This window comes from Accipiter gentilis, chromosome 16 (assembly GCF_929443795.1).
Source record: "Accipiter gentilis chromosome 16, bAccGen1.1, whole genome shotgun sequence".
Lineage (NCBI taxonomy): Eukaryota > Metazoa > Chordata > Aves > Accipitriformes > Accipitridae > Astur > Astur gentilis.
Genome location: NC_064895.1, coordinates 6,340,548 through 6,353,081, shown reverse-complemented (window position 1 = coordinate 6,353,081; position 12,534 = coordinate 6,340,548). Strand labels below are relative to the sequence as shown.

At 38.4% G+C, this 12,534-nt stretch overlaps 1 protein-coding gene across 1 annotated transcript in view; it reads right to left on the bottom strand.

Moving 5' to 3' along the window:
- CSMD1 (CUB and Sushi multiple domains 1) overlaps positions 1-12,534 on the bottom strand; it is a 1,244,565-nt gene that overhangs the window by 493,546 nt on the left and 738,485 nt on the right. Inside the window, exon 6 of the mRNA XM_049818613.1 lies at positions 6,688-6,800. Coding sequence (XP_049674570.1) covers positions 6,688-6,800 — 113 coding nt within the window. The remainder of the gene's footprint in view (positions 1-6,687; positions 6,801-12,534) is intronic.

Genomic DNA, 12,534 nt, shown 5'->3' with positions numbered 1-12,534 from the left:
TTTGAAAAATTTGCTGAACAAATAAATGAACTATACATAATTTAAAATCTAATTGGTAGTTCCAATATTTTAATGAAATAAATTATAATAATTCTGTTTGCTTGGTCAAAAAGCAAATGAAGAAAATAAAATTAAATTGGCTGCTTGCTACTATTGGTTTTGGATAAGTTACAGCAATAATATAGCTATGATAACGTGATAATAAATATGATGTAAATTTGATATGAGTTGAAAAGAATAATAAAATATCTGTATGCTAAGCGTAGAAAAAGTCTGATAATCTGAATTCTTAACAGGAAAAGGAAAAAAGTCTCTTATCCCGTTGTTGCTTAAAGAGGTGTGTTGTGCTGGCTCCCATATTGACGTGCTTTTGAAAAGCCAGTGATGTTGCTAGACGTGTTCAGTTAGGCAATAAAAAGCTCACCTGTGCACACACGAAGGAGCACAGGGAGATGATGGGAGATGGGAGAGACAAATACCACCTTGCCCTGCCTCCTCCCAGGGCCATCACAGGTGCCATCAGCCCATCACAGGTCTTTCTCCACAAGCCCAGGAGAAACTCAGAGGGTCCTGGGCCAGCAGGGGAACCCCAATGCCCAATGTAGAGACACAACCTCTACCCCGGCCTCTCTGGGGCTGTCCCAGGGGACACCCCACATCAGGAGCTCTCTGGTCACCTCACAGACTGAGGGGGGTCCCTGCCCAGGGGTACAGGGCTCATTGTGGGGTACAGGGGAAGAGCATTTGGGGATTGCCCAAGGCTGATTATGGAGTATTTAGGGCAGGAACCAACATCAGGGAAAGGGATGAATACAGGTGGTTTGCAGAGGAACAGATATGTGAAAATATAGGAATGAAGGAATGGAAGAGGCTGGTTGTATGTAAACTGGGGCTCGTCATTATGAGTGTGTGACCATGCCCTGTGCCTGACTAGCATGGTCCGTCCCGTCTCCTGATTAAACTCAATTTCCAACACGTTTCCTGGGTGTGGGACTCTATTCTCTACGCATGTTTGTGTATGGGGGTCTGAGTGCAGCAACTGGAGTCAGACCATGGGCTGGAGAGCTGTGTGTCCATGGTGCAGCACCTCGAGTGACTGTGGGTGTGCAAGTGAGCGTGTGAGCGTTCCCAAAGATACAGCCTGGTGAGTGGGTGAAATAGCCTAGGAGCTAGAGGAGTGGGAGGGCCTGTGTATCGCAGAGGGTGAGGGACCTGGAGGACGTGGCTACTGGAAGGGCCAGAAGGTCCCAGCAAACTGCTGGGAAGACCATGGGACCCGGGGGTTGACTGAGACCCACTTGTGTGTGTGTGTGTGTGTGTTCACATGTAGGTCTGAGTACCAGCAACTGCAGTGGGGCTGCAGCCTCGGGGGGTCATATGTCCTAGTGCCAGCAGCTGGGGAGACTGGGATCCAGAGGCAGCTACTGGGAAGACCAAGTATCTCAGCCCAGCTGCTGGGAGGACCAACCTTGTCCATGCATTTATTTCTCCATACCAGAGAGGAGAGCCAGAGAGGAGAAACAGGATGAGGCCATTGGTGCTGTCTGTACTGATATGAGTACGGAGTGTTGTCTGTTAATGTGTGTGGCCAGATGTGAACAGAGCGTTGTACATGTATGGTGTATACGTGTGCTCCGGGTGTGTGCCTGCTGAGAATACAGCACTGTATTCCAGCTTCTGGCTGTACCTGGGTGCTTGGGGCTGCTGGGTTCAGCGACTCCCTATTCAACAGTGTGCGCTGCTTCTTTAAGGGGTTCTTCTGTTCTTTTTTTTCCTCTTGGTGTGGGTCAGTTTGGGTTTTTTTGGTTGGTTTTGGGTTTTTTTTTGTAATTTACTCAATCTCACAACCAGATATAAAAATGAAATAGCAATGGGATTGGCTGGATGCTATTATTATTAAATAATTTGGGGATTATTTTAAGGTGTATCTGATGAACTTCAACAAATGAAGCAATTTTTGTTCTGTAGAGGCCGAGTGACTTCTGTCAAACTAGAGCAAAATTTAGAGTCTCAAAAAAGTAAGTTAACAGTAGATACTATTTCATTTTCAATTCGTTCAATGATTGCTACTTTTTGGAAACAAAACTAACAGCCTCAAGATTAAATCTCTCACTTGCAAAGACAGGCTAAAGTAGAATAGCAAAAAATGTCAATTTAATCTCCTTCAATCAGTCTTTCAGCCATCTAAAACTGAGTTAAACCTGCATCGTTCTAGCCTTCATCAGTTCATAACTTAAGTTCATTAAGTTTATAATTTGTTATTTTTTTTCTACCATAAAAGCGATTAAATTATTACAAAAACACTTTTCAAAACACAAAAAAATTAAAAAGAAGCTTTTATACTAATGAAGTAAGAGGTCTGAGGCACATATTAAATAGGTATTCTTTTGCATTTGCCCAAACGATACAGACTGAGTAGGGTTAGAAGAAGCTTTTATCTGCATGGGAAAGGAAATGTTGAATAACTCTTGAACGATACACCATGAGAAAAGATCATTACCTGTAGTGACTTCCAGTCCTTCTTAACCTAATTCCCAGTGAAACCACAAGAGATGTGCAAGATAAAAACAAATAGACTGATATTAAAAATATAAAAATATCAAAAACATATTTGTATATTGGGTTTCCGTGGCAAGGTTTTGGTAGCGGGGGAGCTACAGGGCTGGCTTCTGTGAGAAGCTGCTACAAGCTTCTCCCTGGTCCAATAGAGCCAATGCCAGCCGGCTCCAAGAGAGACCTGCCGCTGGCCAAGGCTGAGCCCATCAGCGACACTGGTAGTGCTCTGGGAGAACAGGTTTAAGACGGGGAAAAAACTGCTGTGCAACAGCAGCTGGGAGAGAAGAGTAAGAACATGTGAGAGGAACAGCCCTGCAGACCCCCAGGTCAGTGCAGAAGGAGAGGAGGAGATGCTCCAGGCGCTGGGGCGAAGATTCCCCTGCAGCCCGTGGTGAAGACCCTGGTGAGGCAGGCTGTCCCCCTGCAGCCCAGGGAGCTCCACGGGGGAGCAGATCTCCACCTGCAGCCCGGGGAGGACCCCACGCCGGAGCAGGTGGGTGCCCGAAGGAGGCTGTGACCCTGTGGGAAGCCTGCGCTGGAGCAGGTTTGCCGGCAGGACTCGTGATCCTGTGGGGGACCCATGCTGGAGCAGGGGAACAGTGTGAGGAAGAAGAAGTGGCAGAGACAAAGTGTGAACTGAGCCCAATCCCCATTCCCTGTCCCCCTGCTCCACTCAGGTGGAGGTTGTAGAGAATTTGGGAGTGAAGTTGAGTCTGGGAAGAAGGAAGGGGTGGGGGGAAGGTGTTTTAAGATTTGGTTTTATTTCTTATTACCCTAACTCTGATTTGATTGGCAATAAATTAAATTAATTTCCCTGAGTCGAGTCTGGTTTGCCTGTGGCGGTAACTGCTGAGTGATCTCTCCCTGTCCTTATCTTCACCCACAAGCCTTTCGTTACATTTTCTCTCCCCTGTCAGCTGAGGAGGCAAGTGGTAGAGCAGCTTTGGTGGGCAACTGGCATCCAGCCAAAGTCAACCCACCACAGTCCTTATGATGCAATCTGCAAATGCACAAGCTACCACTTTTTGAGGAATATATTTTTGCAATTTTTTTTTGTCAATAGCATTTATATCTGACAGCTATTAAAAAAAAATCTATGTGATGTAATGACTCTAGAATACAATAACTTACTATCTGGCAAGGTGTAATAGGCTGCCTTCATTTAATATCGAAGGTCTGCAATCAAAATTACTGACTTCTCTATTTCCCCCAAACAAAGGAGACTATTATTCTTGTGCAGCATAATTATATAGCTTTATCACACACACACACAAAATCACTTTATGAATGAACCAAGCAAACAATTACAAAAAGACAGCACAGACTGATTTTAAGCAAGAAGCAAAAGAAGAAATCAGGTTAAGTAATGTCGGAAAGCAGAGTCCTGAATGCCCTGAGGAGGTTGCCCAAGATCTAGGAATCCTGGGAGAACAGAAGAAGAATGAAAAAGATTCCTGGGGTTGCTCAGACTGGTAATGAGTACTCGCCTATTAGAAAAGTGAGTTTTTAATGGTTACTTCAGAAAGTCTATGTATCTACTTTAACTGTCTCAAAGACAGGACAGTTCAACTACATATCAGTCCCAACAATATGTGGGCATTCTGGAATAGTCTGTTTAAACTATTGGGAATAGTTGTCTATAAGGAAAATGTTTCTTAGAGGTCTCAGAGTCATATAGCTTATACTACAGGATTTGCCAGGAGGACAAATGTAAGAATGGCTTCTGGATATAATCAGATGTTAGAGGCATCCTATCACTGCCAGGGTGTTCCACCAGAAAACAAAGTCAGGTATTTCACAGGATTTTTTACTTTTTTTTTTTTTCATGATAGGCTTAAATAATTATTTTATTTGAGAAAAGCACCTAAGGTGGAAATATCTGTCAAAAGTGTTGAATTTTAGCAGAAATAAGCTTCTCAAAATAAAAACATAAGGGAGAGGCTGAAGGAGCTGGGATATTTTAGCCTGGAGAAGGGAAGGCTTGGTGAGGGGAACTTATTGGTATGTATTAATACCTGGTGAGATGAGAGGTTATAAAGAAGATGGAGCCAGATTCTTCATGGTGATATCCATTGACAAGACAAGAAGCAATAAGCACAAATTGAAATATAGGAAACTCCACTTAAAAATAAGTGAAAGCTTTTTTACTGTGAGGGTAAACATTGGCACAGGTTGCCCAGAGAGGTTGTGGGGTGTCTAACCTTGGAGGTATTCAAACCCACCTGGACACGGTCCTGGGCACCTTGGTCTAGGTGACCCTTCTTTGAGGAGGGCACTGGACTAGATGAGCTCCCTTCCAACCTCTGCTATTCTGTGATTTGTGGTACTAGTAGGCTTCTCTAGCTATAAATTTCATTGTTATTTTTGCTTAAAATAAAATCACAAATTATTGCTTAGTTCTCAAATACACAAGTAATAGAAAGAATTATTAATACCTTATGATAAAAAGGAATTACTGAAGCTGTTAGATTAACCAGATTTTGATATCACTCTGAATTTTCATCCAGTGTGTGTTGAAACACTGACTCCTAGGTTTTAACACAGTTTATAATGTTTATATCACTAACATAGGAATTTATTTAATTGCTGTTGACCCTGACAAGATAGATAGCTGCGGCTCCTGTAGTTCAGATATCTGTATTTAATACAATAAATTGTATAAACCTGCATTTTAAAAGGATGATTTAAATTAAGAAAGGAAATTTCCATAATTGTAAGAATCTGAATCGTAATAAGATATTTCCACTTGTCATTCATGAGCCATATTCTACATCAGTCAAGTTTACCCTTACACCCAATATCTGATACATTATGCAGAGCAACAGTTATGCATCTGAAATAATGATCTCCCCAGATATTTCCCTAAAGCTTTAACTCCATGGTGAGTATTTGGCTAGAGATAAGATATACTGAAAAAGAACAAAAAGGTTTTTTTCCAGTGTTGGTTACTCTATCCCAAACTTGCCTTTATTATTCTGTTGAGTCTTAGTTTTCTGGTGCATCAGCAAGATGAGGCACATTGGTTTTGTGATCTCCGGTTAACAGGCTTAAGACATAGAGTTAATATAAGCAGTGCATTTAACTTCATAGTCACCAGTAGTGGTATTATATGTGCATCCTCAGTAAACTTTGTAAAAATAAGTTGTAAGTGCAAAGGGTCACAGCATACATACTCATGTTGAGTTGCCAAAAGAAAAAATTAAATTTCACAGATTTCTTTACTAAAATTGTCAAAATCTTTTTAAAAAGAAAAGAAATATATATGTTAAATACTTTTATACCCACTGCACATATCTGTCATAGTCACCAGAAACATATAGTTGTTGCAGTGTATTTGTCATTTCTAAAGTGATAAAGGCCCTACAGTTTCAGGAAAAAAGGAAGGTCTAAACTCATAAATGATTTGATGGTGTGTGGAGTAAAATTGTTGAAACAGCTTATGTAAGCACAGAATTTAAAAGAACAGACAAATTAAGAAGCTCTTCTACTTTCAATATAACTACAGTGTCTTTGATCTTGAGTAATGATTTATGAAGTACAAAAATCAATAAAGATTCCATTCTAAAATATTGCATTTTAATGACTATCTAGGTGAACATAAGCAGCAATTGACAACAACACTGACATCCTCTTGTCTTCTTTTAAAGTTGTGTATGTAAATCTATGCAGGACCCTGAAATATGATTTGTGCTATGCTAGGGATAAGTTAAATTTCCAAACGATGAATGTAGCTTCTGCATAAGAGCTAGATTTTGAGTAATGAAGGAAGACAATGTTTAGATAGGGTCATGTCTTTCTGTGGAATTGAGTTTCTGCAAGTTGCATTCCAGGCATGTTTTTAAAGCAAAGATTAGACTGAATGCAAAGCAATTTATTATAGAAAAAGTGAGAAAGCAAATACATACTTAGAGCAAACTGCAACGTGAAGCGCAGATACTTTTTCCAAAAGTAAATCTCTAGAGATGCCTAATCACACAAGGATAACAGCTCCTCAGTATAAGAGCAGTAGTAGCATGAGTCAGCTCTTTAATATGTCCCTGATATTTAAAAATAAATTTAAAATTTCAACACCACTTTAGCGAAGCTTAAAGGTAAAAGTCTTTTTTTGCTGCACTATTATATGTTTCTTACCTTGGAACTGAGCATTAAATCCCTTTCGTCGGTGGTTGCTGTCAGATGTAAAATGGAGTCGTAACCAGTTCTTACTGCTGATAACAGGAGAAGGTAGATTCATACCAGTCAACCTGCAAAAAGAAGAAAGAATGTAATATAAATGGTGCAAAAATTCATGTGGACAATACTTAAAAGAGAAAAAAATTTAAAAAATAGCCGAAATATATTGTACTGTTTAAAATGTATTTGACAACAGTGATTCACTATCATCTAATCTCAATTTATTACTAGTTAAGTAACTACTAATACCCTGGGAGAAATGTGGGGTTTTTTTTCCATTACAGCTATCCATTTTATGGTCAAAACTTGTATCTCCAAACTACTCTTTTGTGAATTAAAGAAGAAAAACAATCTTGTGAATGTGTGTGCACAGGTGTAAGTATGCATGCATGTGTCAAATCATTCAGCAAAAAATAAGCATATTCAATTATGACAAAATTTCACCATCTGAATCCCTGCTGTGTCAGTTACCTCACAGGAAACCAAATCTCAGGTGTTAAGAAAGGATGAATAAGGGTTATGGGCACTAGTTAATACTAAGCTTGGCTGGTAAGTTATTGGTAAATAACTATTCTGCTAGAACTGTTTTTGGGTATATTAACTCCTACCTGTATTTAATAAAAAAAGATAAGTTTAAACACAACCGAATGCAGGCTAACCAGCTTGCATTAACTATGGGTATTGTGAAGAAAGAGTGGACACAAAGAATTTTCCTAATATAGGCAACAGGCCCTTGGATAGTCATACCATAGTCTATCATTGCACCACACCATTTGTTAATATGAACACACTCAAGTAGTTACCATAGAGTACCTGAACTGGTGTAAGTTCATGTCTTAGCTTACCAGATGTTTGGGATTTTTTTTTTGTATGACCATACTTCAAGTTTCAGCTTTAGCCTTTTTTTTTTTTCCATTCTGAATAACTCTGGAGAACTACAAGAAATGAAGTTTCTCCTTTTCAAAAAAGTTGAGCATTTGAAAAAAAAACCCAAAACTGATCAATATCAGAAATTCTCAGCTAAGGTAGAACTTGTGTGAGGTTAGTTTTTCCAATATTAGAGTAGATATACTCCATATTATCAGACCTAAAAAAAAACCAAACAAAACTGAAATAGGATTTTGTCTCTCTGAAACAAATCAATGTAGTGACATAGATGCCTTTTTCATTGCAGTATGCAATTTCAGAGTTTCATTAAATATCCTTGATAAGTAGGAAAACTATCATGTTAAGCAATACTGATGCTGGAGAAGTCCATTTAGAGTCCTAGCTGAATCCCTTTTCTTTCTGTAATGGACATACTGAAATATAGAAATTCTTAATAGAACTTTTTTTTTCTTTTTCATCAGGACATACAAACTACATCACAGAAATTTCATTCTCATTTATAATCTCATTTTCTTCATCTGGCTGTTAACAAAATAAAGAACAACAAAATCCTACTTAAAATTATTTTAACAGCTTTGAAAAAGGATAGATCATTTAAAGGAGGATTTATACATTGCAGAATGTAGGGTCTGGCATTCAATAGTTCTTACAGGTGTTGGTCAAAACATTCATCCCTATACATGTTTCTACATCTCACTCAAATGGACTTTTACACTTTATATACTCTTTCATACACTCTTTAGACCATTTTAGAGCATAATGCATTTTAAAATCTTCTTAGATCAGGCACTCTAAATATTTCTAACTACAAACTGGCATTTGCTATTTCAAAGCTACTTAGAATTTGGGTGTACCTGTATAAACTACTGTGATATAATTTAAAGGGAAAGAAAAAAATAAAACCATATGTGGAATGCCAAAAATATATTATTTGCTAGTACCTTTTAGCTATTGACACAATATATGCTAAATCTAAAAGTTTTTACTATATTTAGGCAGCAGTTCACACCACTAAGTGATAACTCTTTTGTCCAACTACACAAATTTATCTCCTAGAAATACTGCTGGGGGAGTTGGTTTTCTTTTTTTAAATGAAATATATATGTAGTAACATTCTGTCTGGCATATCCAGAGCTCTACATTTCAAAGTCTGCAAAACTCCTGGCTGAATTGTAGATCGTTATATGAATTAAATTGTACATTAATAAAAGAGTAAATGAGCATTATTATAAAAGCACATTCAAAGCAGATCTTCCATTAGTTACATTTCTAATAAACAGCTATATCCCAGACACAAAATACATACAAATATTTTCAGATCTATGTGAACTCTACAAGGTACAGCTAAGTAGTCTCAGTATAATCTTCCCATTATACGATGAAAGATGATAATATGATGATGACAATGAGAGAGTATTTTAAGCAGCCTATTTTATCAGAGTTCTAATTTAGCTGTATGATTTCTATGCTACTGTGTACTAGACAGGAATATATTCTTTACCAGCAATGCTGTTTGTGTCTTAATTGAAGAAAGCGAGAAAGTGAAATATAACTTAGTGGTTAATTTAGTCGTAAGGCTGGTTTGGGAAGCAAGCTTATAACCAGTGTATGACACATGTGGGGTTTTTTTCTGTAAAGTTTTCAAAACCTCCTCACTATAGTACCCAAATTCGGAAATGTCAACAAATTCTGAATGGGGGGTTAGACTGGAATCCTGTGGCCCACATGTGTACATCAAAGGCGTTGCCCCTACACAAAGTACTTCACTCTGTGGCATTCAGCATGTGCAGGTGGGACTTTGTATTGACCAGTTTGTGGATACAGTGTAAAATTGCTCTGTTCATGTTAATTGACCATTAGCCTGGAATTTCTGGAGGGCAGGCAACCCAAGCTGTGCATGAAAGAGAGAGGTGGACATGGTTAAAGCTGAAAGTGTCAGATTGCCACCTGAATTGGTACAGCAGGCAGATCTGTAATGCACACAGAAGTTGAAGGTAATATGCAAACCTGATTTGTTTCCTTCTTACTTATTTCTAGGTCTTTTTTATCAGGGAATGGGAGTCCATCATAAAATAAAATAAAATATGTCCATCACACAGAAAATGTCAAAACGTAACAAAAGATTTAATAAAATTAGAGGTGTGCTCCTCTGAGAAAAGTAAAAGCCAGTACTGTCAAGGACAGTCTGTTTCCAGTCCCACAAAGTTGAGTATTATATCTGCAGCAAAAGATACAAAATGTGGGGCATGGGTCGCTAAAACACATGGTCATTTAATTTTTTTGGTATACAAAATACAACTCCATGGCAGGGGGAAGGGCTTATAAGTCATCTATTTGAGTTCACCAACAGAGTCTGGACACCACTGCTCAAGTAATAACAGAAATAGAAATATCTCTATTCAATATAGATATATTAAAAAAGGATGTTAGAGGTCTATTACCTCAAACTCATTGTCAGATTGTAGCCAAGATTGTACCTGGTATCAACCAAGAGCAGGTCCTGAGCTGCATTTGTCCCATGTTTGTAAATGTGTAGCTTTACAAGCTATGTAAGAGGGCACGCATGACATTGAAACATACATACTGTGGCTGCAGATTCACACAGAGAAGAGATGCTCTAACAAGTGGCTGCTGCCTAAAAGAAGTGTGACCTGTTCTGTTCTTCCTCTTCCTGCATTACTACTCCTTCCTCAATCCTTTGCTTCTGTATTGTCCCTCCTCACATGTATCAGCTTTGATTCTTGCTGGAATTTCTGTGATGTGATTTAATTCAATTCACTAAAATGGCAGAAAGTCATCCACTTTGGTTGGTTGGTTGTTTTTTTTCCCCTCCAGCTAGGACATCTGTGTGCCATTTTAGTGAATTAAACTGCTCATGGAAAAGAGAGACAAAAGTCAGAGCTGGCACAAATTCAGTGTCAGGAGCACAGGAAAGTAAATTCAAATGGAGACTCACTGCATCTTGTGGAGCTGGAGCTGCAGGTCACCACTCAGGGAAGGAAGAATTTAGAGCTAAATATAAGTTAGTGGACAACTCAACAAAATATAAGGGGACAGCTGGTCTAACAACAAGACTACTTACACTACCAATGAAGCAAAACAGTACTTTTCATGCTTGATAAGAGAGGCCAGACTATCTCCTAGATACGAATGAAAAATAAGTTTCACAGAAAAAGTTTAAATCATGTCTTCTTCATGTGGAATTTGAAATAAAAGACTATTTATAAACAGCTAACGTAGTCTACCAGGAAAGGGTTGAGAACTGGGGAGAGGGAGAGGGAGGGAGAAGGGAAGGGTGAGGTATTTCTCATTTTCTCATAAGTCATTAGATCAAGCATGATTTTTCTCTCCCATTATCACCTGTTTCTGTAACCATGTGTAAATGGTTGTTTATTGTGGATGCTGCATATAAAGACTTTCATTTGCATTTTATGTTAATATGACTTGGGATAAAAAGGAATTCAAAGGAGTGGATAAGGTTTTGAGCGAGCTCTTTTTCCTCCTAACACTGTAAAGACATAGGAGCAGCTTAGCAAGTCTTAGCTTGCTAAGCACCCCTAGATACTCTCCTCAGAATTGTTCAGGATAACATGGTATGTTGCTGGGAAGCTGAATGAGACTGGCAGAGCTGCTTTCAGGTGAGTCAGGAAAACTGATGACTAAGAGTAATCCAGAAGGCTGTTGCTGTACAGGAAAAAATTGACAAATGCCTTAACTCCTGAGACACCACAAGAAGTTTGCCATAGAATTGTATATCAAAATATTTTTGTCAGTCTAGGCCTAAGAAAATAGCTTGAATGAAACCCAAATTTGATAAATATAAAAAGGATGGAAGAAAGGAAAACAAATACAGATAAGTAAGGGAATAAGCCCAAGAATAAAGACTTAACAACAGATTGTCAATTTTAAGGATTCAGATCCTTTTAATTGAGTAGTCTAAGAATGTTACATTTATATTTGCTCATTTTTCCTACATATTGAGAGTAGAAGGCTTAGACATTAATAGATGAGAAAATGCTGTGAAAGTTCCTCTTCAAAATGAAATAACCAAACATTAAATAAAAGACTATGTTCCATAGTTGTGTTATATGGAGCCACTAGAAAGTTATTACATTCATTAAGTTCATTACTAACTTCATTGTATTATAAACAAACATTGCCTGATAAACATTTTGGATATTTGTTTCATATGGAATGATTTGATAATGAATTTTGAAAATCTAATGAAGTTACTATAGAACATTTTCAAAGTCTGGTAAAATGTTACACCATTCCCTTCTCATGGCACTTATTAACTGTTACATTGAAACATCCTGATGACTGATCTATTGAAAAATAAGTTATTACAATTTAATATAAAATTATTTCATGTTATATGGTTTTTTTCCATTAAACAAATAAAGTTTTAAGTGAGAAGGCTATGGTCAGATAGCTTAAAATGGAAATTTAAGCAGAAATTTGATATACTTTTCAAAAAATGATTCAAATTATACCCTCCCAAGATATTTATGTTGTCTGAGCAGAAGATTACAGCCATGAGAAGCACTTTGGCCTCATGAAATGAGGAGAAAAAGACAGTCTTCATTTTAGGTAATTTCAGCTGTTGGCAGTGCAGTTGTCTCCATCTGGGCTAGGCTCCCAGTACGGTCAATGGAGACGAATAAATATTTTGGGAGTGCCTATCACCTGAGGTATTTTAGACTTCCACATTTGTGGTGGTGCAGCCCCCCCAGCCCCCAGCCACTTTGAGATGTCAGGATAAGCCACCCATGCTTTGGGAAAACCTCCCATTGTGCTGTTATCTTGATTACAAGTGCAGTGATTTGGGCATCGGGCACTCTCTGGCCACACCTGGGCCTTCTGCTGTCTGAATGGTACATCAGGACCACCCTGATATTTCAGGAATAGCTACCCTAG